At 37.7% G+C, this 27,559-nt stretch overlaps 2 protein-coding genes across 5 annotated transcripts; one reads left to right on the forward strand and one right to left on the reverse strand.

Moving 5' to 3' along the window:
* Positions 1-1,383: 1,383 nt before the first annotated feature.
* ZBTB49 (zinc finger and BTB domain containing 49) lies at positions 1,384-19,347 on the reverse strand. Of its 2 annotated transcripts, none has more exons than XM_072335668.1 (8): positions 19,263-19,347; positions 17,864-18,033; positions 15,038-16,143; positions 10,797-10,843; positions 7,193-7,266; positions 6,376-6,458; positions 6,127-6,288; positions 1,384-4,156 (listed from the first exon to the last, which is right to left on the reverse strand). In XM_072335668.1, exons 2-8 carry the CDS (start codon positions 18,013-18,015, stop codon positions 3,483-3,485), a joined length of 2,298 nt encoding a protein of 765 aa, XP_072191769.1. In that variant the 5' UTR covers positions 18,016-18,033; positions 19,263-19,347; the 3' UTR covers positions 1,384-3,482. The 2 variants fall into 2 exon arrangements, with proteins under 2 accessions (XP_072191769.1, XP_072191770.1); XM_072335669.1 differs by lacking the exon at positions 19,263-19,347 and adding an exon at positions 18,969-19,095 and having other exon boundaries at positions 2,253-4,156.
* Positions 19,344-25,908, forward strand: LYAR (Ly1 antibody reactive). Of its 3 annotated transcripts, none has more exons than XM_072335670.1 (9): positions 19,344-19,460; positions 19,565-19,751; positions 20,643-20,757; positions 20,860-20,967; positions 22,238-22,321; positions 22,989-23,334; positions 23,566-23,664; positions 24,376-24,461; positions 24,754-25,908. In XM_072335670.1, the coding sequence occupies exons 2-9, from the start codon at positions 19,630-19,632 to the stop codon at positions 24,886-24,888; spliced, it is 1,095 nt and encodes a 364-aa protein (XP_072191771.1). In that variant the 5' UTR covers positions 19,344-19,460; positions 19,565-19,629; the 3' UTR covers positions 24,889-25,908. The 3 variants fall into 3 exon arrangements, with proteins under 3 accessions (XP_072191771.1, XP_072191773.1, XP_072191772.1); XM_072335672.1 differs by having other exon boundaries at positions 19,360-19,422; XM_072335671.1 differs by having other exon boundaries at positions 19,375-19,465.
* The last annotated feature ends 1,651 nt before the right edge of the window (positions 25,909-27,559 follow it).

The raw sequence follows: 27,559 nt of genomic DNA on the forward strand, positions 1-27,559 counted from the left end.
TGCATTATCCAGTCCGTCACTGCAACTCCTGCTTTTTCCAGTCCCAGACATGCAGGATCAACAGAGGTTGCTTTCATCTCTCCTACCAGTGTTTTCTCTACTTCCTTCTCATGTAGTTATGCCACATTGCAAAACAGTGTTTTATCAAACACCCCAAACTGTAAACAGTACTAACAGTCTGGTAGCAGGTTTGAGAATGTTCATGTTTTTGGTGTGATGCACTCGCAGAGAGAAATGCTGCCAAGCCAGAGAGGTTATCCTCCATGCACCACTGTCCTTTCAGCTGTAAGTACTTGATAGCTAGCAGTCTAATCTATACATTTACAGCAGCACTGTAGATGTCGTTTTCACTTGAAGGTGTTCAGCCTTCATCAGTAACGTTTCTCCCAAAACAAAGCATGCAGACATATCGTAGCACACTGCTAGAAGAGCACAAAGGTTGTGACACAGCCTCTGTTTCAAATCTCCTCTATTGACTCCCCCCAAATTACAACAGAAAGCCAACCAAGAGTTTCAGAACTAGAGGCTACTGAAAGGTTAAGAGGTTCACAACTTCTAGATCAGTCCTTGCCAAGCAACAAAACCCACTGGGAACAGGATCTAATTGCTCATTTCTCTTGGGATATGTAAACCTAAAAACAATTCTGACAAGGGGAGAACCACAGCTCTGGTGACTGGCAGATATCCACATTTTGCCTCTGGCACTAAAACAAGGAAAAGAGAGCATGCATGAGTACATTTGGTCACCACAATGCATGGATTTCTGAGCAGCATGCTAAAAATTTCCACAACGATCCACAGAGTTCAACAGAAAATTACATAAAAGAAAAAGAACAAGAGAAAAATTAAAGGTTCAGATACACACATTCCCTCAATCCTAAGCAGGACTCTATTCTGTTAGCCTGCTATTTTTAAGATATGGCATTGAGAATCCCTCTTTGTTTTGACTTCACTGGCTGGAAAAGATGCAGGTATATTTTAGTTTCCTAGTATACATACACTACAGGAAAAGAAAGGTAAACCAAGAACCCCTAATACGCTCTCCAGTGCCTCTGTGCATAATTTAACCAGTCTTTTACCACAGTTAAAGGTTTTTCAGAACAAGATATAATTACTGAAATAAATTACTATTTTGCAAGATGCGCAAACAAAGTATAATATTGTGTCCATTTTTAAGGTCAATAATGTCACCCATTAACAGGAAATGGAACGGTTAGTTTTGTACTCCAAAACAAGCAAGATCTTTAAAATTTTGAGCAATATTGCATTTATCAGGCTCTAAATTTCCACAGAACGAAAGCAGTAGATTCTAAGTCATCAAGGGCCTACATTCCTGCTCTAGAAAAACTAATTTTTGCTCTACCAAGAACTTATACCATTATAATAGATTTGAATCTTTATTTGAAGCTAGATTTGAAGCTTTTCCTGTGGACCATTAACAACATCTTTTCTAACAGCAGAAAAATGAGACATTATATACAAACTACTAGAAAGTTCCAGCTATTGGTTTTACAAAAACTTCTCTTTTTCCAGCAGAAGAACTGTGATGTTATTAAATTAGTGGCAATATCACTTCAGCTGACGCAAAAACGCTCAAATTTACTTTTCAGCCTACAAAACTCTTTCATAAGCAAGATTTGTAACCAGCTGTTTGGAATTGGTGTGATTTTGTAGCTCCAATAAATGTTGGACCATATTTCATGCAAGTGCAATTCCGAAGTCTTGCAGTGCACCCACATAATACTAGAGATCCAGTACTTACAGCTGTCTTGCTAGCGGTAAACATTGAGGCTCCTTTTAGGAAATGACGGGTACGTACTTCAAACAGACTTTCCAGCCTATGAATGAACTTCAGAAAATAGGTTAGTACAGAGATATTTTCCTTTCAGAAACTGCAATACCTAAATTATGTTTTACTGTAAAGCCTGACAGCATGATGCTAAAACTTGGACAGACTGGAAGAATTTAATCCAGCAGGGACAAGCAGCCAAAAAATGCAGATCTGTACTGAAAATGAACGCAACCATACAAAGCAGCAAAGCAGTGAAGGCCTGTAAGCAAAGCTTTTATCTTTCATTCCATTAATTAGCAGATGTTTTACACAAATTCACTGAAATGCAAGGCAATTTACTGGTGCACTGACTGCACTTATTTTATATTCCCATCAGCATCGTAAAGATACTTAGGACAGATGGAATTATGTTATTGTAAAGCTTGTATAAAAAGATGAAACACAGTGAGCAACTAAGGTACAACATAAAACATCTCCCCTTTATTCAAATTAAGTTAGCATCTCCTGATCTTGATCTTCATTGTACAAATAATCTTCTATGCAAAATAGTTTATAAAATACTAAAAAAGGCTTTATTGTAAAAAAAATAAAGTTTCTAGATATACAGTTACTTTGCACTGTCACAAATATTATCCAGTATTTAACATTTAATTTTAATATCACAATACTCAAGTCATGTAAACTGATGGTCCTACTGGTAAGAAAACCACTTTTCAAACCCAAGTTCACAGGGGATTTGATCGACATTTTCCACCTGTCACATCTACAAGGGTCGCTCCGAAAGTAATGCCTCCTGCTTTATGAAACCAGCCTTCTGATGTCAGATGACAGCAGTATGGCAGCAGGGGTTGAATCTTCACACCAATATTCCATTACATTTTGTTGCCATGTGACAAATGGCAGCAAAATGGCGTCTGACATGGAAGTGTATATGAAGCGAAGGTGTGCCGCCAACTTCCTCCATGAGGAAAAAATTAAACCCATTTCCATTTGGTGACAATTGATGAACATACATGGAAACCAAACAGTGGATGTGAGCACAGTGAAGCAGCGAGTGGTGTATTTCAGCTGTGGCAACAGTGATGTGAAAGACAGGCCACGTTCCAGACATCCACACAGACATTTTTATTGTTTTTGAAAGTGAGACATGCAGGTTCTGTTCATTACTTGCAAAAATGCGCAGCCAATACTAAAACAAAAAGTCTTTAGTAGCTGGGAATTTGTTTGCTCGCTCTATCATATAGTAGACTTGTGCTCTTCATGCCTGTTGCAGTTTCCATGGTAATTAAGAGGAGGCATTACTTTGGGAGCAACCTACGTATATCCTCACATCATTCTGATGGCCTGCATTTGAACTGTACTCATATAATGAAATTAGACATTAGCCCCTCCTCTCCTCCTTAAATTATCAGATTTAAAGAAATAGTTAAATAGTAAATTTTAGTACATCAGCTACATAGTGTAGTCACAGAAGAACAAAGATCCTTAAAACTAGAATTGAACTTTGCTGAGCAGCAGTGTAAAGGCAGCCTACTCTAGATTCTGGGCACATACCTTGATTTCTACCAGTACTCAAGCTAGTGGGTTTAAAAACTAGCTTAGACTTCCTTACGCTGCAGTGCAATCATTATATAGACTTATCTATTGCATGAAATGCCTTTAAGAAATTTTGATGTAGTTGTTTGACCCTTCACTGTTCCAATTCACTTTCATTCTGCAAAGTCTTCATAGCTAAACCCCAGAGTGTCATGCTAGAGAAGAACGGTCCTTCAGTATTCTTGTATGCAACAGATGCTGTTCGACTGCCTAGTGGATCATTACAATGACTGTCCAAACTGACCATAGAGGAACGAATCATGGAAATATTATCAGACTCTAACGTTTCTTCTGCGGAAGATCCATCTACATCTGCATAAGCATATGGTGGTGGTGGTGGAGTTTGCTGCGTCTGAGCTTTTGGGAGTTTAGCTGAATCCACATTCAATTTCTGTTGGTTCGCTGAGTCATGATGTTGAATCATCGATCGCAGCTTACAGTAAGAATCTGCAGAACTGCCAAATTCAGTTGAATTCGCAGTTGGACGAATGGGAAATTTAACTGACACCGGTAACAACGTGACAGACATTTCTTGGCCAAAAGAGTCAGAGCTCTGCGATTTGTCTAGATCAGACGTTTCAATCCCTTGAGTAAATTCATCTAGCGAGTTTGGACCTTCATCGCTGGCTTTGCAATGCATTTTTTTGTGCCTCCGTAAAACAGCAGAGCGAGTGAAGCATTTGTTACAAGTTTCACAGGTATAGGGCTTTTCTCCTGTATGCGTCCGCACGTGTCTACGCAGGTCACCAGAGCCTGCAAAACATTTCCCTACAAGACAGAAGAGATAACATTATGATTTTGTTCTTAATACAAGTACATAAAAAAGCTCTAATTAGAGAAAGTATCAAGTGATGAGTTATGATACACCCCAGTTGCGATACTTTTATTTAGGGTTTCTTCTATTTTTACAAATCAATTACTTGTTTCTTCTCCTCAAACTGATTTTCTGTCTCTTGTTTCCAGTGCTTTAGTTTTTGTCTCCAGAGAAAGGAATATCCATTAATATTTGAGAACTGTGAGCATTCTCAATCTGTTTCAATCATTAAGGTGGGGAAAAAAGAACTATAAAATGAAGATCAATAGGATTCCTCTGCCTGGTAAAGCAGCATTCTTCTAATTATATTTTTCCAGCTAGAACTACATCATAGGAAGTAACGATTTGTTCATTAGAGAGCAACTATTGCTAAAATGCTCATAAAGTCAGCTTTATTGTTAACTGTGAGCCAGCATAATGCAGTAGTCCATTTCTTTTCTTTACACAAAGAATGCATCAAAACTACTTTTAATTGCTGTAAATAATAAAGTACAATAAAATAGCAAACTGTTTGCCTGTGTTAAGAACCACAGGCTCAAATAACTCAATTACCATGTTGTAATTAAAAACAAAAAAGACCAAGGGTGAACCAAGGCAAAGTGTACAAGCAGAACAGAATGAGGAAGCATTAATTTCCAGAATATGATTCAGACATCTCATGTTCTTTGGAAGAATAAAAATAACCTGGTACCTCCTTGTGATTTTCTCATTTCACCTTGGTTAAAGATTACTTTGTTTTGAATGGACAGATACCAACCAAAATCAATTGTGTTATTTGAAAGCCCAGTGAAACTGCAGTCTGTTTTTGGCATACTTTTACTGCTTTTCTACTGCTTTCTTTTCTTTTTTTTCCTCCAGAAGAGCCATGAAGCAGTAAAGTTAAGATTACAAATTACTGGAACAGTACATGTGCATTTTTGCTTCTGTAAATGATTTCATAACCCTTGATCAGACCTGCTTTGTGCATTTCTTGCTCTCAGAAAAAGATTACCTGGCTAAAACAGAAAAATGATCAAAAAACAACTAGGAGACAAGAGGAAAATAAATCGACTTAAATAATAGCAAAACAAAGCTTTGTTTATTCTTTCACATCCTGCACGTCTGTATTTCCTCCCGCTGATGCAAGATCTAATAATTACAGCTTTTGTTGCTGCCTCAGGACATCACCAATAAAACATACCACAGTTAGACATTATCATACGGTAAGTACCTTCCTCCAAAGCTGATTCCTCAGAACATGGAAGAAATTATATTAATATAGCACTTAGGGGCAGAAAAGTAAGTAGCCTGCAAGATGCTAAGTAATATATGAGATACGGACAGACTGCAATATCTCTGAACCGTGTTATACTAGGATGAATCACCAATTAAAGAGCAATTCTCAAACCATTTGGAAGTAAAATCTAGCCAGCCGATTTTGAAAATGGATGTTCTCTGGTGTGAGGCTTTGATCAAGTTTGGATTTTATCCCAGAAGTCGAAGCAAAGTTGCAAAATGTTACTATCAATTCTATGATTGACACCAGTTAAACCTCAACAGCATTCAAAAGGCCAAAAAAAAAAGAGAGAAAGGAAGGAAGATTCCAGTGATAGCCAAGTGATGCCAAACCAAGCTTTCACTTAGAAAATTAACACATTTTTGAAGCAGGCAGTATCAGTATTTCTATGGCAAGCACACACATGTTGATTCCCTATTTCTTTTCTGCATCCTTCAACTGAAATTCACTTTTGAACTTACGGTAGTTGCAACAGTTCAGTGCACCAGAAGATTTACTATGGGAGATGCAAGACAGAAGATTTTGTTAGAAATTTCTGCCACGTGGTATTTCAATTTACAATCATTTTAGTTGCTATTCTGTTGACACTGCAAACATTTCTTATTTGAAAAACTAAGATATACCCAGCCTACGCGCAGTAAATCTTACCACATGCTGAACAGCTGTACGGTCTCTCTCCGGTATGTCTAATTCTGTGCTTTACTAATTTTCGTTGCATGTTGAACGATTTCCCACATTCATCACAGGTGAACACTTTATCTGCCGTATGAGTCTTTTTGTGCTCCTTTAAATTACTGAAGTTACTGAATCCTAGAAAAATACGACAGACAGTCTCAAATGACTCCTCACATTTCAATCAAAAGACCTTAAGAGGCACAAGCTTCAGTTCTTACCTACCTCTGCCACAGATATCACACAGATGAGGCTTTTCTCCAGAATGAATGATAATGTGACGCTGAACATCACCAGAAGCAGCAAATCTGTAACAGAATATATACATTGTGTAACTGGGTTTACAAGATCCTTTATTCTCCTAAACTGAGTATCATATGGGAATCAAATATAATAAATTTATGGTGTTCTGAAGAAAAAAAAAAAAATCTAAACCACAGATGCCCAAATTAATATATTTCAAACAAACATTTTGAATTTGGCAATGCCTACTTAAATTTATGCTTGAAGAAAGAAAAAAACCCCAAACCTGGGGGTTTTATGGTGGTATAAACGTTATTAATTTGCTCCACTTAACATAGTCTAAAGTACTAATAACATTCCTAAATCAGTGTTGTTTTCCACCTGTTAGCAGAAGGAATAAACATTTAATACATTGCTTAAATCTGTCAAGGTCCCACACTGTGCAAGTCTCACATAGCGGAATAAAAATGGAAACGATATGGTCAAGTAATGAAAACAGAAATTGAGGTTAAGGTATAGAAAGGCATGATTTACTGTGTGTCAGACTGTTCAAAATACACACAACAGTATATAAATCCTTAACTAAAGATGACAACATAAATTGTGTAAGGCCACAGACCGTATATGTAGTGACATGCTTATCTTACTAATGAGACCTGCAACAAGTGGCTTATATAATTTAGTAAATAAACCCAACGTCTTAGCAGCAGCTCTTGGCCCTTCCTTTATCCCAACAACTAAAGAAAACACAAACAAGTTTTAACATGGTGACTTTACTGGAATTACCAATTCCACTCACCTTTTCCCACAGATCTCACAGATGTAAGGCTTTTCACCAGAATGTCGACGTAAATGAGTCTGGAGATTACCTGCCTGAAGGGACAGTAATTCAGCATTTAACTTCAACTATTCTGTTGGTCTATTTAGATAAAAGAGAATTACATTAACTACGAGACAAGCTTTTTATTTCTAACTCTGAGACAATTAAGACTACAAGGCATGTAGAAAGTCCAAAAGTGAGTTTAGATTACCATGTACTAATAGTCCAAATTGCTTATGTACGCAATTATACACTGACACGAACAGAGAAAAAGAGCCTGGAACCTAACATTCAGGAAAACAGATCCAACTATAAATAAAAATGATACTAACTAGACAGCAATCAAGAAGAAAATTTACTAGTAATATGGCTTATGTTTGTCTCATTTTCCCTGACCTACAAACAAAACGCTGTTATAACAGGATGCCTGAATTTGCCTAGCAGGAGGTAAAGAAAAGGAGTAAGCACTTTCCTATCCATAAAAGACTTAAGAGCTCCAAAGCCATAAATATTTACCTGCACTAGAAGCAAATGGAACAGGATGTATAGAAATGAACAAATAAGATTATGGGTAACTAATTTTCATTATATGTTTTTCGTCCCTCAATCCTGTAAAAATCACAGCAGTTTGCAGGCAAGCCAGCTAATGACAATTGGACAAAACCACATCACTAATGCCACCTTATTTCTTTAGTGATTCTGAGTGGTTAATCCATCAAGAGTTCAGTGCTCAAGGAACAAGATACAGCTTGTCTCCATAGCAGAGCTGCAGATGCTTCAGAAAAAAAAATGTGTGCACACTTCCAGGGACTGTTTTATCCAAGTACATGAAAGGGGTGTTTCTATCAGAAAGAAAAATGGGAATGAGGAGATTAACACAATCCTCCTCAGTCACAGCAAGCCAACAAAAACGTGAACCTCAATAATTTCTTCCTACTCCTTTAGAGTTGGAATATAAATTACCTTTAACAATCAATCTCTCTAATCGCAGCTTATGATGTACAAAACAGAAATACTGTAGACACACATGCAAGACAATACTAAAAGAATGAATGCACACCCTGAGAAAACGTTCTTTAACCCTATCAGGCAGATATTGAAATGGAAACAGAGCAGCATTGGTTGCCTATTTCTGTAGGAGATAACGGATTGAACTGACTTCTCCAAGAAGTAGTTTGTACTCTGCAAAGACTGAGGATTTTTTGCAGAGGTGCTTTTGAGAGCAGCATGCAAGAGACAGAATCCTAACCTTTATCCATGCCATCAAACAACACATGACAAATGCATGTGATATTCTGGATTAGGAGAGAGTCTGAGTATGAAGTGCAACAGACATTTAGGTCCAGAATATAAGTATTCAACAGACAGCAGCAAGCAGATCTATTTCTTAATGGTAATGCTGTATCACTTGCTAAAGAGGAAGTTTGTTATTCACTGCTCCAAGACAATACAAAAAAGTAATAAAGAATTAGTACCTCGTCTTCTTCCTAAACCTGTAAGACTGAATACAACCTTAGCTAAAGCGCAATATGCCATCCAAATGAAAAGGTGTAAGGGAACTTCTGTGAGGATTTCAGTGAAAGAAAACGTTTAGAGTAATCATCTTACTTCCTCATAAGTTCAGAGACTGGAGAGGATACACTAGACTTGCTCTATTTGCAAGTGGCATGCTTTTAAAGAGAAGGAACTGACGCCTCTCAGCTCCCAAAAGGAGCTTTGCAGGAGGCAGTGAGGAAGTAAGATCACGAGGATCACGAGGAAGAGGAGGACCACATTGCAACATGTTGCTTACTAGTAGGGAAAGATGCAGGCCTGGTTGTTCAAAAGAACCCCGTCTCTCAAAAAATTATTTGTGCTTATTCCACATTAAGAGCTGCAGTTTTAATTTTCCTTGCTTTCTTCAGTTTCTGTTTCACATTCCACCAACTGGAACATCATTCCAGCTAAATTAAACAGGAGCTGGCATACCAAACACAAGAACTGCATTGTCTCCAAAGCCCAGAACGTGAAAGCTTAAATAAAGAAAGCGTTACTATTTCTGTGTTTGCAGCCTGAGAAGTTGAACAGAGAACAAGATCAGAGGTGGCCTTTTCAGCAAAAAAATAGACAGTAATTATCCTCAAATCTTATTTTGGTCTTGCTTATTTGCATGATTCAGAAGCAAGCACCTCGAAGTATGCAAGCTCCTATTACAACAACTAGAGTAACACACAGACTAAAAGCTATGGCTCATACTCTGAAGTTTATGGATTCCAGTGTATCTTCCAGTATAGTAACAGAAAGGGTAGGGAAGTCCTATAAAAGCATTTAATTAAGAGGCAGAAATTTCTGTTCTAAATTAAAGAGGAAAAATGTCTGTTGCCTTACAGTCTGCCATATACACTGCGTATGTGAAGCTTTTTCATTCCCTCTTTCCCCAAGGTAAAGATCTACAGTACAGGAAACCACCATGTTTGCCAGAAGTGCTTTTAAAGGAATTTGTGAATACCCATTTTTTATTTTTTTTTTCTTTTAACAAGTGACTGTTCAGCCATTAAAATGCATGAAAAGGTAATTTGTTTCTGGCTAACAAGCAGACCCAGATTTGATCAGAATAGCTCGATAATAGCTTGCTCACTGGATGCAGTGAATATTTAGTTCCTGACCAGACTGCAACTGCATCAGATACATGGATCAAAGAAGCCTCCTGATCAGCTGCAAAAATGGAGTCAGAGAAGGAAAGCACACGTGGGTGGGTGACTAAAGACCCCACAAGTCTAATCCTTAAACCAGGACTCCTAGAAAATATCAAATGTGATAATTATGATGCAATCTCAGAATAAAAGTACACTGTCTTCCATAGCTCAGCATCAATATTCCAAATAAGAAAACAGAAAAGAAGTGAAAATATTGGAAGCACAAGACAACTGGGCAATTTATCTCTAGAAACAGAAATATGTTGTACTCAGAACAGTAAACAAGCATTGCAGGGCAAGATAAGACAACTATAGTGTAGGCCCTGTGTGTAAGCAGGGAATTTCATGAGAATTTTGTTAAAAGTTCCGAGTTTTTTAACTTCAGATAGACTGTGCTGTATTTATTTATAGAAGAAAATGGAGCCCAATGATAGAGACACTCATTTTTCTAGATGATTCAGAAAAATGTGCTTAATTTAGGTCACATATGAAGATTAAATTGCATTGTGCATACAACGTATTATATGAAATATTCATGTTTTCTAGACACTTATGTAAAAATGCTACTCAGAGCCGATTCCTAAACATAAGGCAACAGCACAATCTGAGAACAAAAGTTCTCACTTATTTCAAATAGGCTGTGGCTCCATACAGATAAATCTTCATTTGAAGATAAAATACTTAACAGGTATCAACTGAGAGCAGACAGAATCAAAGGTACAAAATGCATCAAAGACATCTAAAACACTTAACATGTTATGATAAGATGTTAAAATATTTTATCTCTGAAGTCTGTCTGAGCAAAAAGTATCTAATCTACAGACACAAAACCAGGTTTATTGTTTAGGACCAGAACACGGATGCATTTAATTTTCAAGTGTAAGTACTATAATATAAAATATTCCCACCTGTGAGAAGTGTTTCCCACAAATGTTACATTCAAAAGGTTTTTCACCTAAAAGAAGAAACAGAACACAGAACTTCTAATAGCTGCAGCAGAACACAAATGCTTCAAATCTGTACACTTCCTTTTAAAGTGATTAACGTCCAAGTAAAAATATCCCCCAAAGGACACTTACCCATATAATTAAGGGGAAATTGAAGAAGGAAGTACAGCGTTTACCATGGAGCTTTTTAAGGCAGGCATCTTAGAAACAGAATTTATATTTCAAATCAAATAGAAGAGTTCTGATATGAACGGGAGTGTTTTGTATATATTTGTTAATATCTTTTTTCCAGATGAAAGGAGTACCATACCGTCAGAACAGATTTCTACTACAACAATGGCCATGGAAAGTGCACCAGTCCTTCTATCCGTACACTCAAAGGCCCTCTCTTTAAAAGGAATACAGAACACAGAGAAGCCAATTTAGAAGGATTCGGTTTTCTCTTCTCATTGAGTACCTTACATCTCCAATCAGCACACAGACATTCACTGACCTCAAATGTATATTTGCCTTTCAGCTTGTGTAAGAGTACTTGATCATTAACTTAATATTTCTGAAGTTGTGTATCTAAAACTTGTATTCTTAAAACTACCCACTCTGGTATTTGAAAATAAGTTGATGTTCCATCTAGAATTGTGACTGTGCCAAACTTTAGGTATTTCCAGAAGGAAATCAGTCTATACATTTTTATTTGTGTATTTTAATACGCATTCTCCATATTTTCCAGAACACCTCTTGGCCATTTGCAGTCTTATTTTCCAATAAGTACTTTCTGCACTGTGATTCGTCCTCCATCCCCAGAAGTGTTACAAGTACCATCTGCAGTATCCAGGTGCTGAGGTTCTACTTTCCATCACTGCTGCCAAACACATGTGATACCATTTCAGTATCAAGGACCAAATGCAATTGCCTCAGATTTAAAATCACAGAGCAAACATAGTTATATTGCCTCACAGACAGGCAGCAGTCTTCTAGTTACATGAAAAACTTTCCTACTTACTGAAGAACAGAAAGTTTCAAGAGAGCTTTTATCCAAGCGTATTATAAAATAAACCAATAACTCAACAATAAATAGCAGAGAGCCTTGATTTTATTATGACTCTAAATATACAAATGAACAGAAATTCTCATACTGACTAAACTAATATAAATGAAATCAACAGGGTGTCAGAACTCTGGCAATTTGGAGGGCTTCTGACAGCCATAAAAGCACTGAGGTAATTTGGAAAGGAACACGAAAAACATTAGTGAAAATTCCTGCAGAAAGAACCTATTAAAAAAAAGTTACTGTTGACTCAAAGATTATTATCTGAACAGAAATCCACCCTAAAAAAAAAAACAACTGGAAGGGATAAGGTAGGAGTAAAAGACTCAAATTCCTCAAAGTAATTGTTGTAGTCTGTATACAGTTCCATTAGGAATGTACTGATGCACACTCGCTTTGTTTCAAAGAAATGAATAGTTTTCTTTTTCCCATGATAAAGATAGAACAAAAAGGGATGGTTTGTTAAAGAAACATCCAGCCAGTTTTCAGGGAACATTTCTATACCTGCATAAAACTCCAAACAACCAGGCACATCAGGCACCTACTGCAAGAACAAATGCTAGCAGCAATGCTAGATTACTGAGTGCTGTAGCATCTCCCAGGTAATGTGTGGATACTGGCTTCCTAGGCTGTGTTACCAGGAGGGCAGCTAATAAGCTGAAGATGATTCTCCTCTGCTTGTTGCTGCTGAGACCGCATGTGGAGAAGGCAAACAGGAAATCTTACTGCTGTCTACAGTCATCTAATAGGAGGACTGATGAAACCAGATACTTTTAGTGGTAAGACACAGGGCAACAGAGATGAGTTAGATTATCAGATACAGGAAAAGATTCTTTACTCCATAGGGTGGTGAACACTGGCACCACTTTCCTGGAGAGGCTGCAGAAATCTCTGCCTGTGAAGATACTATAAACTTGACTAGCAAGGTCTTGAATAAAACAACCTAACCTAATTTCACCTGCTTTGAGCAGAGCATTTGGATCAGATGACTTCCAGGAGGATTCTTCTAACCTGAACTATTGTGTCTGTCATTAAACTCTGAACTAAAAACCTGCAAAAATCTGAGACCAACACTTATCTCCCCAAAGACCAATGATGAATCAACAGCAGGAGAGAAACTTGGGGAGAGGGAGGAAAGCAACTGAACTACAACTGTGACTGCTTAAACAAACATCCAGGAGATTTCTTAACCCTTGAACTGCTTCCTGTTTTTAATCTTCTGTTATATCCTTCTTGTTCAACACTGCAATGTGAAATAATGATAAAGTGCACAGCAGTGAGATCAGAGCTCCATAGTAGAACGACAGCAGCAGTGTTCCTGAACAGAACACATAGGTTAGGAGCTTTTTTTTCCACTAGTTAGGTAAGGAATGTGAGAGACATGTAGTTCTACCACAGAAGTCATACTAATTAAAACACATTACAAGATTCAGACAAGTCAAATCCAATAGACTCTGCTTCACTGATATGCAGTTGTGTCTACAGAAACAAAAGTTTTGAAACATTTCTATCAGGAACCCTGAAGTGATTCTATATCAAGTTTAGTACCCAGTCCATTCCCTTAACATTTAAGTTACAATGCAGTACACAAGGATCAAAGTTAACTTTACACCTTCTCAAATTATATAGTTTACCAGACTCAGAAACAAACAATAACACAAGTCAGTTGTACAAGCAATGCGCTCTTAAAACAATCAAGAAGTCTAATGGACACCAGAATTCACAAAATCTAGATTCTTCCCAACATTAAGATATCTAAGAGCAAATTATAACACATTTCTCACAGTTGCAGTCTCTCTCCCACATTTATTCTCTAGCAAAAACTCACATTTTACCAACTTCAGAGTCTCTCCCTCAGTTGGGACTCCTCTAGATGCTCTATCTTCTATCTGACCACCTATTCTCCTGAAATTTATAAGACTTTAAAATATACTTGGTAATGCCAGTTTAAATTCAACAATAGATTCAAAATACAAGATGAAGAAAGAGAGGATGGAGATAAAACACATGCAACAGTTTCATGAGAGAACAATATTGAAGTATTACTAATAATATACACATGCAGATGCACTCAAAGACACTGAATAAAAACTTCAAAAGACCAATGGAAAGTGTTCATATTTTCAGGTTCTGACTTTCTTTTCTACTAATAACATGGATAAATAAATTCATGGTACTCAGGATTAATTAATAAAAGCAATTAGTGTCTCCTAAGAGGGACTCATTTACTGTCAAGGTAGCAGAACCTTCCATGCTCATTTGCAAAGAGATGTTTATCTGACAAGACCTAGAGAGATTCATTTGTGTATTTAATATGGGGAAACCAAAGGGCAAAAAGTATTTGACAGTACTGACTGAGAACAATGCCATCTCAAGGATGTGGAATCAATGGCATTACTTGACTAGCTATGATATCTTTTAAAATGGCCTTTAAAAAGCATTCCCAGTTGTAGAAATAAAATAGAATATGCTAATTCAACTGAACAAACAAACTAATTAATTTGAAATTAGACTCAGTCTTGTTTTTCACTAAAATAAAAACATACTTATATCTATATAAAATATATAAAATATATTTGTATAAAATAATATTACCTATAAGTACTTAAAACAAAACAAGTTCAAAATTTCCTTTCATTCTGCAGCTTATTTGATACAGGATTATCATTTTTTAGATAAATATGAAAGAATATATTATACAGATAAAAAAGAAATGACTACCAAGCTCTGCTAAGTTTTCTTTTACAATGAATAAATGACACTGAAGAAAGAACTGCAGTTTCCTAGAACTCTTATGACGTTTTCTTCTACTCACGTGCACTTTTGTTGTGTTCTGCCTTAAGACTTCTGGACAACCTGACTCTTTTAAAGTAATGGCAAAAATGATATTTTCATTAAAATAATACACAACGCTCCTTGAAAAAGAGCCCTGTAAACAAACATGAGGCAGGAATCTTCAATACAATAAAAACTCTAAACTGAACTAGACTCAGTCTTACAGTCTTTATTACTATACAATTATTCATTGAAAATAAAAATTAAAACAAACAAACCCTTTGAAAACATACCCTAAACCAACATTTCTGATTCAAGAGATACAAGACATTCTCCTCTATCCAAATATTTGGTCTGCAGACTAAGTTATTGGTAACTGTACCTGTATGAGACCTTTTATGGAGCTCCAGATTGCTTGGATGTTTGAAAGCCTTCCCACATAATTCACAAGTATATTGCCTTTGTGACTGAGCAGTCTGCGACTGTCCTTCTTGTTCCAAAGGACCTTGAGATCTTTCACTTTCAACAGTTTGTTCAAAATTCTCAGAATTCACCGAGTCATCAGCTTCTTTTTCTTCAGCAACTCTGACATCCGTCACATCCATGGTACTTTCATTCACAGATTCATTTACTTGTGTTATTCTACTGTCATCTCCTTTAGGCTCCGGGGGCTGCTCTGCAGATTTCTGAGACCTTAGAAAATTCAACTTTTTGAGGTGTATTGCCTTTTTCAGCCTCATCTGTTTGGTGGGCTGCAACAGCATGCTTTCTGCATCTTGCTCTGGAGTGACTTGATTCAAAGGCTGAACCAGAAAGTTTGACGGTAAATGTTCAGACGTTTCCAGAATACATTCAGGGTGACTGACAGGACAAGAATTACTCTGTACCGTGTTTATTTCTGTAGATGTATTGTAAGAAAAGGACTGTTCCGCTACCCTCTCATTATTAGAGCTAGCGTTTTGTTTATAGAACTGTTTGCTGTAAAAGTTGCGCAGTTTGTAATAGTAATTTGGTTGTTTAAAGGGAAGTTCTGTACAGTTGCCATCTAAGGAGTTGTGGGACTGCTTCTGTATATCACTTGAAGGTGTGTGAAGATTAACAGACTGTGATGTGTGGGAATGGTGGTCAGCCAAGACTTTGTTAGCTTGTGTGTCGGATGAACATTCTTGTAATAAGTTTGTTCCATAACTGTCATTGGTACAACCAGTATCTGCAGTCAAACTATTCTGCAGGGAAAATACACTATTACAAGGCATATTGGTTGATTGTTCTATGGCTGAAGAAGATTTTAAAAAGGTGTGGCAGATATTCAGCACATTTTGCACTTGTAGACACTGTGCAATATCCAGCATAGCTTGTACATTGTCCTGACTAAGATCCAGATGGGAGGTATACATGAAGTCCAAGATCTGGCCTATCCCACCTACATTTTTAATGTCCAAATGAAAGACATCATTCTTCTGGCCTGAAGAATTCTGAAAAAGGGTCCTGGTAAAATAAGGCAAATGTTCAAACACACAAATAATTCACAGCATTTTTGTAGGAAAAAGAAAAATTACATACACACGCACAGACACCTCAAACAAACAGCCTGGTATGAATAAAAAACTTGTGCTATATGGTCTTAGCAAATCTGTTGTGGTTTTGCAGATGAACTTCTCAAAACTGTTCAAGTATTTGTTTCATGCTATTATCCCTATACTATTACACTTAAAGTACAAATTAAAGCAGAAGATTCTTTTTATCCTATACTCACAGTTTCCTCTCAATGCTCTTTAAAGATTTGGTGCAGGGATGTGCTTATGGACTGTTTGCAATAGTCAATGGACCCAGAATGGTGTTTTCCCTTCCATTGCAGCAATTAAGACATGAGAAATTCACCAGTAAAAAGGATAAGGCAGACCCCAAAGTCAGCAAAATTACTCTCTTCTGGCAATCAAGTTTGTCTATCAACCATTATCAGTGAACCTTACTAAAGAAGGTTTGTCAGTCCTTTGTCTGCAAGTAGACAAGAGGATGGTCATAGTAAATAAAACAGCAATTCAGAAAGCATCTGAGCAGCTTGGCCCTGCCTCAGCCAGGACCCCCACATATTCTGTTAAAAGTCCCCAGTCTCTACCTTGACAGTCCCCCAGTAAATGATGAAGTATATATCATCTTTTTGGGCTAGCTCACAAATTAGGCTTGTTAGGCATAACATCAATGAGCAGTGAATCTTACACGAAATGAAGTTGAGGTTTAGTGAAAAGCAGTTTTGGATGCATCCTTGAATCCAGCAGATCCTATCCTCATATTTACATGCTAATCTGATGTGTCAGCACTCACTTTTTTCATTAATCCAGCTGGTATTACGTGAATTAAAACCAAAACTATAATAAGTAGTTCTGAGTTGAGAGTCTAAGTGAATTAGTCACATATATCCTAAGGAACTGAGTAAGAATTGAACACCCAGCTCCTTTAACAATTTAGAAATTCAATCTTTAAGCACAATTCCTTCTCATCATTACAAACATCACAGAAGGGGAAAAAAAAAAGAAGCCTCTCTTCTTTTCTCCTTGGTCATAATATAAAAATAATCTCATTACATACAAACTGGCAGTCAAGCTTTTGAAATGTTTCAAGAAGCAAGGCTAGAAAAACAACCTGCCACATCTACCAGCAGCTTGCTCATAAAGTACGGTAAACACTACAGTTAGTGATCCAGAATCCTCTGAAAGGATCTCCTATGTGAGATCAACAGTGGGTGGGCTATAGAGGAGAAAAAGTGATGTTGCTTTATGAGCTACCTGTATACTTTAAAACACACCTTGTCTCTCTGACAATTTCTTCTATGCAGAGGTTCAGTATTACCTATGAAATCAAATTTTGTTTCGGACACCACCAAATAGAAATAGACAACAGCTCACATTCAGTGCTATATCCCATGTACAAAGTTATCTTTGCATACTGAAATACTGACTGCAGAATTTCATGCCAGAATCCGCTGTATGAAGCACAGTAAGCAAATAAAGAACAAAAAAACCTCCAAACTCAAACACTGTAGTAGTTACGATGCATATCCAGAAATTAAACTAGGACAGTCTCTGTTTTTAATAAGGTAAAATACTTGATGTAGGTTCACCGCTTCTCAGGTAAAACCTCAAACAACAGTATTTAGGCTTTTTTGTTTGTTTGTTTGTTTTAAACAGAAGAAATTTCTGCCACATACCTGAAATATTGACTAAAAGCAGCTAACACATTTTTGTGTGCTTTGAAGCAGACGCCTTTCACCACCAACATGCAGTCACAGAGAAGACCCTGAATGCGCTGCTCGTGTAGCTGCTGGAGTAGATGACAACTATGGCTAGCAACAGTGTCCATGCTAGAAAGTCACATTACCTACAACAAAATAAAATGCTCAAATGAATTTTAAATCTCAACTCGCAAAATGAATTGAGAACATGAGAACATTTTTACCATTCTTTATCTCCTGAAGGAAACGCCAGTTTAGACTTGCTATGTGAGCTCTGAAGACATTTCTGTTTAAAAATCAATCCTAGTATCACTCGCCAGTAGAAATACAGCAGTAGTTACAGAAAACATTGATTTTAGTGAAGTACTTCTTACAACAAAAAGCTTCTGCAAAGATGTTCCAGCAGTGCTGCAAATGTACTGATCTCTATATCTACGAGAAATGTGTTGCCAACAACTGTAACAAGATCATCATACCAGACCTGTAAAACAGTAATACTTGTAGAGGACAGCCTCAGCTGCTTCATCCTCTCAACTGGGCAGGGAGAACTCCAGATCAACACTGTCTGCATCACATTCACTGCTGTTGCAGCTAAGCACGTTTCTCACAGATCTGGTTTAATAGACGAGTTAGAATGGCAATTCTTTAACAAAATGTAGAGCCTCATAAAGTCACTTTTTGAACATGCTGAAGAGAATGCAACTGATATTAACCCCACGCAATGCACCCACACTGAGTTCTACGCTTCCTTTTGGTTTTCTCTTTTGGAAGAACAATGGAACTCCTGCCCTGCGCACTGGGAAATATAAACAGAACATCCAGAATTTTCGGACAGCGTTAAGTTCCAGTCTTTTAATTCACAAATGAAGCAGAAAAAAAAAATCATAATGCTTAAATATGAGAAGAGTGCCGTTATCCCCATTTGCAGTTCTGATGTAGGGTTACAGTTCCCCATTTTAACGGACTCCACTACCACACGTTTCCTTTCCTCCTGGCATATTCAAGGGGCATTGCGCTGTACTTTTTTATCCCCTAACTCCACTTTGTCTTTTACCAGGCTCTAAAATAAAACTAACCCCACCTTTTGCTTGCCTCCCCGCGGGGGCTTCACAAGGCCCTCAGCAACACACGAATTCGGGCTTTCTCAGCAGCCAGATGTCTCGGTTTCCCTTTAGAAGGACACCCACACAGCGCTACTCAAGCAAGGGTAGCTCCAACCCCACAGCCGCTATTTACGCGCAAACCGAGGCTCCAGGATCCCCCTCAGACCCAACTAAGCGCGGTGCATGGGAAGGGCAGTAGAGGAAAAGCGAGGAAGGCACAGCCTGACGGACGACCAAGGAGAGAAGCCAGCCCAGCTCAGCCCAGCGCTTACCGGCTGCGGTCACCTCGCAGCTCCATCCCAGCAGCAGCGGCCCCACGCGCAGCCTCCACCCGCCGCTTCCGGCGCTGCTCCTTCCGCTTCCGCTCCCGCTGCAGCCCCGGACAGGCGGAAGTGGCGCATGGGCAGAGCGGCAGCCGAAGCGGGGCGGCGGGCGCACGTGTGGCAGCGGACAGCGGTTGGAGGCGGCGGGTGCGGTGAGGGGGAGTTAAACGGGTTATACGGCTGTTAAACGGGGGAAATAAGAGCTGGAATGCTTCTTTCAAACGGTGACAGCGGGATCCTTGTCTCGCCAGGGCTGTGCTCTGTGGGGAGGGAAGAGATCGGCCCCATCCCGTAGCAGCTGCTGACCCTCACCGCTATGGTCGTCTTCACGTGCAACGCGTGCGGGGAATCCGTGAAGAAAGCACAGGTTGAAAAGCACGTGAACGTTTGCAGACACTGTGAGTGCCTCTCTTGCATGGACTGCGGCAAGGACTTCTGGTAGGTGGATGATGGCAAGTGGCCTTGTTTGCTCCTCAGTGCTTGTCCCAAACCAAAGGGTTTCCTACAGCATGTGGGAGTTAACTTTGGCAGTTCCTGAATAATTCAGGGTTCTGCTTAAGAAGCACACAGGTTTGTTTCTGGCTTAATCATTCCAAGTGTGAACGAGGGCTTGGAGGTTCTCTTACACTGGCAGGACGGTGTGGCACTGCACTCACTTGTCCAGAGCATCCTTGTGCACCTCCTGGGATCTCACCTGAACATCATTATCAGTCTGACAGGTGTCAGGTAGCATTGATGTTGTTGTTGGGAAGACTATCAGCAGTAGACAAAGGTGTCTTTGGTACTGAGTGTATACATTAAGACCAGTTCTGCAGGCTAGATGCCACTTCTGGGCATTGCTAGAGATTATGTGAGGTTGGCAGTAACATCCAGAATTGTGAATTGGCCACTTCTTCTAACTCAGAAGACAGCAGTGCTAGTATCTGCTTTTTAAATGTGGATGTATGAATTTGCACAAGAAAGTAAGCTCATCCTCAAATAATCAGTTATAGAACAGCTTAGGTTGGAAGGGACCTTAAATATCATCCAGTTCCTGCCCCCCTGCCACGGGCAAGGTTGCCAACTGCTAGATCATGCACCACATCAGGTTGCTCAGGATCCCATCCAACCTCTTTTTGAGGGGCCTCACATGTTGGCTGCATTAGTGTATCCACATTCAATGTGAGCACTCTTACAAGGAGGTACTTTAACCATGTTGAACTTTTATCATGTAAGCGTTGAAAGTATCGAGGTGTAAACAGTAGATGCTATTACTTCAATTTGTTGGTTACTGAGTCTGTTTGGAGGACTGAAAACTTGAGTGAACTACAGTTGAAAATCTGTGTTCAGGGGTGATGACTATAAGGACCACGTGAAGTGCGTAACTGAAGATGAGAAGTACGGTGGAAAAGATTTTGAAGCCAAAACTAGTAAAGGAGATGCTAAACAACAGGAGTGGCTTCAGGTAAGGTGTAGACTGATATAATAAGTAACTCTTGGTTGTTGAACTGACTGTGGGTTACTGAAGCTGTTCTTCATTGGTTTCATCCTGGTTTTCTTCATTCAGAAAATTCACGAAGTAATGAAGAAACCCAATATAAACCCCAAGGTGCGAAACATTCTGGAGCAAATGCGTTCCTTTGGTAATATTCCAAGAAAAAAAGTAAAATTTCAGGTATGTTTTAAGAGCTTCGTTGTAATTGTACTTTAAAAATAGACTTTTCTCTTTCGAGAAAGGTGGGACAGATTGTTTTATTTTGAGCATCAGGAAGTGAATGATGTCATGGCCAAGTTTCAAATAGGAGGTGTTTCTGAATTATTTCTCCTTTCATAAAAGGTGTCTAAATGCAGTTTGTCTAAGTGCAGTTTTAATTAGTCATTAGGCCAGAGACTCACAAAGTTGCCTCCCAGACTTAGGGATTAAGGTTGGATGTGTAGGCTTGTTCTTTTTTTAGTACTTCCTTTTTTCTTTTTGCAATTGCTTTTGGATGTCCGTATTCTTAGACATATTTGTAACGAACTTTTATTTCTGTGGCTAAGGTTTTGCCTGGTAGATGCAAGAAACTGTTTGTTATAGGGAGTTTTCCTGTTGATTATCATTCTGAGTCCCCCTCCCACACAGAGTACTTGATTGTGCTGTGCTTCCCAGCCACAGCAGACTCCAAATGCTTTATGTGGTATATGTAAAGAATTACAAGTTGGCCTCTCCTCCACCTCATTTTGTGTCTCAGTGTGTAAAGCTGAAGGAAAATCATGATTGCTTTTAGGTGATTCAGGTAGGATGTAATAGAACTGGTGTGAAATTGTTGCCAGCGAGCCAGCCAGAAGGTTAGACTTGTTTGACAGAATTGACAAAAATGTTCTAAAGGAAGCAAGAGAAGGTCCATTTTCAAGAAGCTTTCTTCTTTTTGGTAAGATTTTGCGTTGAAAGATCAACAGTTTTTGCAGTACATTATTCCGGTTTACCAGTGAAGCCTTTCCAGGTATCCCTAAAGGATTATTTGTAGTGAAACAAAGAACAGACCCTTAATATTTTAGCTCATACAAACAATCAAAAGGTTTACTAGCTCTGTTCAAAAGCTTGAGGATATCATTTTCTGTATATTGAATCATAGAATCACAAGGTTGGAAAGGACCTACAAGATCATGTAGTCCAACCATCCTCCAATTACTGTTGCTAACACAATTGATCTCATCTGGATTATTGTTGGTGATGCAGTTGACAGGCACGGCATAGACTTTTAACAATATGCTACACAGAACAAATTAGCGTTGGGTTTTAAGGGGTTTGTAGAGAATAAACATGGAACCAGATCTTCATCGTGCAAAATAACAAAATTCTTAAATGTAAGAACTAAGTATATGGTAGTGAGGGGAAAAAAAAAGGAAAAGGAGGTGCACTTTGTAAAGTTACTGGGAGTGTGTTCGTTTTCTTTCCTGCACAGAACTGGATGAAGAACAGTTTGAGAGTTACTGACAGCACTTTGCAAAATCAGGTGTGGGATATTTTTTCTGAAGCAACTGGAGATGTAAGTTAAATTACCGGTACAACATTGTACAACAGCAATGCATTAAAAAATGTTTATCTGCAGAAATCGAAGCTTTTTGTCACCTGTAGCTTGATTAATTTTAGCAAATGTATCTTGAAAAACAATACAGACTCTATACAGACTCTTCTCTAATCTGCACATTCCTTCCTTGTATTCCGATAATGTGACTAATTATTAATAGCAGAATGTTTCAGAATCGTGTCTTTGCCTGCTAAGTACAGTGTTTCAGTTTAGGAAGTACATAATGTTTTGTCTCATCACGTTTATGTTTTCTGGCATTCACATCAATTGAGCCCTTAGAAATTCTGATACTGCATTTTCAATGCCTTGAGAATGGAGTATTTAACCATGTATCCATGCAACAAGTACACCATTTATTACATAGAGCAAAATATACTGTAAAACAAAGCAAAACAAATTAAACCAAGCCAAAGACTTTTCTGCATGATGACATTTCTTCTGTGATGATGAGGCTAATAGCAGTTAACAGAGAAATCAAGCCATAGAGTTTACTACTGGTGTTACCTTGTGTAATAAGCTTGGCTGAATTCAGGATAGTGGTGTATATCAGAAATGGTCTAGTGGAGAAAAGCTGAATTATCAATAAAGGCACACCAAAATTGTAATTCTCTGTCTTTCAAAAAAGGTGGCAGGTAAAAAAGAACCTGACAAACCACAACAGAAGGATGGAGTACAGTCTGCAGGAAGTGGGCACAAAACAATGGCAGAAGAAAATGAAGTTACAGATGGTGAAACCAAGCAGAGGAAGAGTAAGAAAGAGCGAAAAGAAGAGAGACAAAAGAACAATAAGAAGGAGAAAAAAGATTTGAAATTAGAAAATCAGCCTGTGAACTCAGAAACAAAAAAGAATAAGAAGTCCAAAAAACAGAAGGAGAGCTTGGAGAATGAATTTGAAATGAATGGAAATGGCCATCAGAATGAGATAGAAGAGGAAACAAATGTCAGGAAACGCAAACATAAACATGTAGAAGGTATCTATCCTACTTACTTTATTATTGTTTCCAGACCGTTGTGAGTGCCTAAAAGATCAATAATCTACTTCAGTGGAATTTGTAAAAGTAATGAATGTTAAAAACACAGATCTTACAGAACGTGAACATCCTCACAAATAGAAGCTCATGTTTACAAGAATAGAAATTTGCTCCCTATGGAACTTTTCTTCTAGTTTTATCACTTTTTCTGTGTGTGTATTTCACCTCTAGAGGAACCCTGTATCACAAAAAAGAGAATGAAAACTGAAAGCGTTTCAGAAGACATGGAAACAGAGAACACCAATGGCGATGAAGAAACTCTTGGAAAAGGTAAAGATATTCTGAAGGGGAAAATTTAGATGGTTACAAAACTGTGCTACAAAAGATCTCGTGCAGAATACGATGCTTTTGCAGCAAGCCATGAAGTAAGTTGTGCCTCAATCATAACATTCACCTACACTTTACACCTAGTTTTGCTTTCTTATGTAAATTCTGTGGTGGCAGCCTCTAGCTACACTTAATTTCATTGGACTGTGAGGAATATGGCACATTTGTTTCACCACATTAGGTTTCTTCCCTGCTGCCATACACCTGAGCCAGCATAGAGGAAAAATGATAGCAGCTTTGTATCTGTGTTATCATTTACATCACCATTTTTTCTAATTGAATCATAAGTTGGAGTTTATATCTGTGTTTGACTTGGTTTGTTCTTAGATAAGACAAGGTGTTTCACTAACTTTGGGGAATGCAGATTGTGTATTATGTAGTGGTTTCTGGTTTATAGCTGAAACACAGAAGCTAAGTGAAGGCCATCTTGACCTTAAACTGCTCATGTCGCACAATGGTTCTTCATGGATATCCAATTAAAATATTCAGAAACAGCCTACCTGACTTTATGCTTAAGACACTCTTCTGTTGTAGAGTCAGTAGGATTACAGAGAGCCATGATGGCAGCTGAACTGGTTCTAAAAGAAGAAGGTTGAAGGTTCCTACCACAAGATCTGGTATACTTACAGTTTTATATGCCTAATTATTTTCTAGGTAAATTCAACTGGAAAGGAACCATCAAAGCTGTTCTGAAACAGGCTCCAGACAATGAAATTTCAATTAAAAAACTAAGAAAAAAGGTATAGTGCACCATCTTTTTTTTTAGGTTATAAGTCTTCTTTGCTCTTGAATTTTGTTTTCCTGTAGTGCTGAAGCTTGTAAAATCCTGTTCCTGTCACAAATGTTTGACGCTTCTTAGCAGAACATGACTGGAACTAGACTCGTTCTTTAGAACTCAGTAGAATACAGAGGCAAGTTCTGCAAGCTCATAGCATAACAGATTCTGTGCTACTTTTAATACAGTAACATGATTGTATTACTGCTTTAACTAGATCTTTACTAACTCAAAGCTGTTCCTCTTTCTTTGTGCAGGTTATAGCTCAGTACTATGCAGTAGCTGGTGAACATCACAAATCAGAAGAGGATATTCTAGTTATATTTAATAAGAAAGTGAACAACAATCCCAAATTTAAAGTTTTAAAGGACAAAGTGAAACTCGTGAAATAATTTTTCATACTTTCCATATTGTTTGCAGTGCAGACTGAGTCAAATTCTGCTGTCAAGTGGACAGACATCATGTATTGGTCTCAATTTAAATTGTTCGTGTATGAGAGAACAGAATTTAAGACGGGACTCCTTTTTCTAGATTTATTGCAGAATATTTTAGGAGTGCTGCATAGCTGTTTTTAGATCTTTTTTAAGGAAAATGTATATTTTTTTGTACAAGTTTTAAGAGGCATTGAAAATAGTAGGCAAAATTCTTCCAGTAATGGATTTAATTGATAGGCATGAATGTCTGTCAGGACCAGGGTTGCGTGGCGTTTTGTAGAAACTACTGTAAAAGCAACAGGATTTTCATATTAAAAACCTCAACGTGGAAAAATGGTTTGTTACGATACAGTTAAAAATGGTATGATTGATAGCTCCTTTACGCACTGTAGCTTGTATACACAAGCTTTAATAACCTCTTAATTTTGTGAAGTTCATAATTACAACGTCTCTAAAATTTATGTTTTTAAGACTGCACATTCAGTGAAAATCTAAAGACTGTTACCTGTACGTGCATAGCTACTTAGTGTTATAATTCGTACTGCAACTGACCGTAAGTGATCTCACTTAGACTAAAAATTGACCAATGAAATAAATGACTGTAAAGCACCACCTTAAATGTATTAAATCTTGTCAGTTTATGATTGGACCGAAAAAAAGAAACAAACCAACCGAGAAGAAATCTGTGCATGAAATCCACAGACTATACATAATTTCTTGTATTACAGTCACTGAAAGAATTTTAAAAGGCAGAAGCTTTAATTAAAATACCCGGATTTGTAAAACTGCTGAATTTATTGGAAGTATGAAAATGTGAAATGTCTGGGTCTAGTTTCTTTGAGTACATATTTGTCATGTTTATCAGAAAAAAATACAATAGAAGTCCATAATAAGTTTCTTTCTTCACTAAGTGCTTGTTCACCAGTTCATGAGAATGGCTTTGGATGTATGTGAATAAAATTTATTTAAAGCCCTGGGAAAACTGAGTTGTTCCTTCAATGCTTTTCAAAAGCTATATTTTATTTTTATTTATTTATTTTAATGTAGGAAAGGACATAAAAACTAAAATGAATACACTCCAATTAATCTTTTCACTGTTTATTTTACTATAAATATGAATGTTACACAGAGATATTAACGTAGTTTTGTTGGAGTAATTGTTAGAGGTTTTAATTATTGTTTAAAATTCATTCCAAGTTATGTCGCTTTCTTTCTTTGTATCTTCCAAACATATAAAGTTGTTTTGTTGACCATACAAACATTGACCATATAGTGGTGACCACGTTGACCATGTTGTTGACAAATATCCAACAAGCATATACAAATGACAGATGTGTATAAAACTGAGATGGAATATCATATCAAAATGACAGTACACACCAGCTGAGCAGGATTTGCCCATTTTCCTACAGTAACTTGTGATTCTTAATGCTTGAAATGCCTGACTTCCACTGGGCACTGACATGGCTGTATTAGTATTGCCTATGTGGGACTGTAAATTCGACTTTTGCATCTGATTCTTCTCTCCCTTAAAGGGCAACGAAGCACAAGCTATTTATTGGCTGACATGGAGGAAATTAACGCCTCCTCATTGATAATCACTAGCAGGGAGTTTACTGTGATCCTGTTACATTAGTGTTCCTTCATTATATATCTTTATAGCAATATTACCTTCTCACTGTCTTTAGGCAGAAAGAAAGGGAGGGAGGAAGAACAGGCTTTGCAAACTTGTATGTTTTTCCTTATGAATATTGCTGGAAGTGCTACCATATGGTAGAGGAGTCTGTGTCCCTGAAGATCACTTGAAATGCTAAAGTCCATGCACAGTTGCATTACTGACACACAGCTCAACATTAACAATAATAAAAAAGAAATCTCTATTTTTTCATTAGACAAGAGATTCCTCAGAGGTCTGAACGTGGCTTTTTTACTTAAAACACATTCAGGATTCAGTTTACTACTTGCAGTTAACAATACTTCTATCTAACTGAAATTACCCTCTTAATAATTACCAGTTTACTGGTTGTTGTTTCGGGGGGGGATACTCCCTTGTATTCCATTCAGAATATTTCACCAAGACATAAAAACAATAAGACCTTCCTACTTTTATCTCAAAAATGATTAATTGGTGTATTGACTGATTTGTTTGTTTGATTCTCAGTGGTCTGTTGCAAGGAAGTTACATACCTACAGTCATATTGGCAATGTTAGCAGTCACAATAAATTGATGAGAAACATCAGATATCAGTAACATAGCATTACAAAGTGTTCAAGAATATTCTGTTTGCTGACTTTCTAAACAGCATAATATATCTCCATAAGGAAGCGTGCTTTATCACTAGAATTTTCCTTCCTAAAATACTGTATTGGAAATTGAATGTCTTTGGATGAGTAAGAAAGATGGAAGTACTGTTGATCAGAAAATGAACTGTTTAAAGTCGGTGGCTTTCTTGGTTAAGTGTAGCATCAGAATTTAAGCAGGGATTTTAATCACTGAAAAGAAGAAAGCTTCAAAGGATGTCTACTAGTTTGTTGTACTCAGCACTCCACCATACGGGTGCATTAGAGTATTTCATTCTCCTTTCTCCCAGTGAAAAAAGATCCTCCCACCTGGTGCTCTAATCTGATT

The sequence above is a fragment of the Excalfactoria chinensis genome, chromosome 4 (genome assembly GCF_039878825.1).
Source record: "Excalfactoria chinensis isolate bCotChi1 chromosome 4, bCotChi1.hap2, whole genome shotgun sequence".
Taxonomy (NCBI): domain Eukaryota; kingdom Metazoa; phylum Chordata; class Aves; order Galliformes; family Phasianidae; genus Excalfactoria; species Excalfactoria chinensis.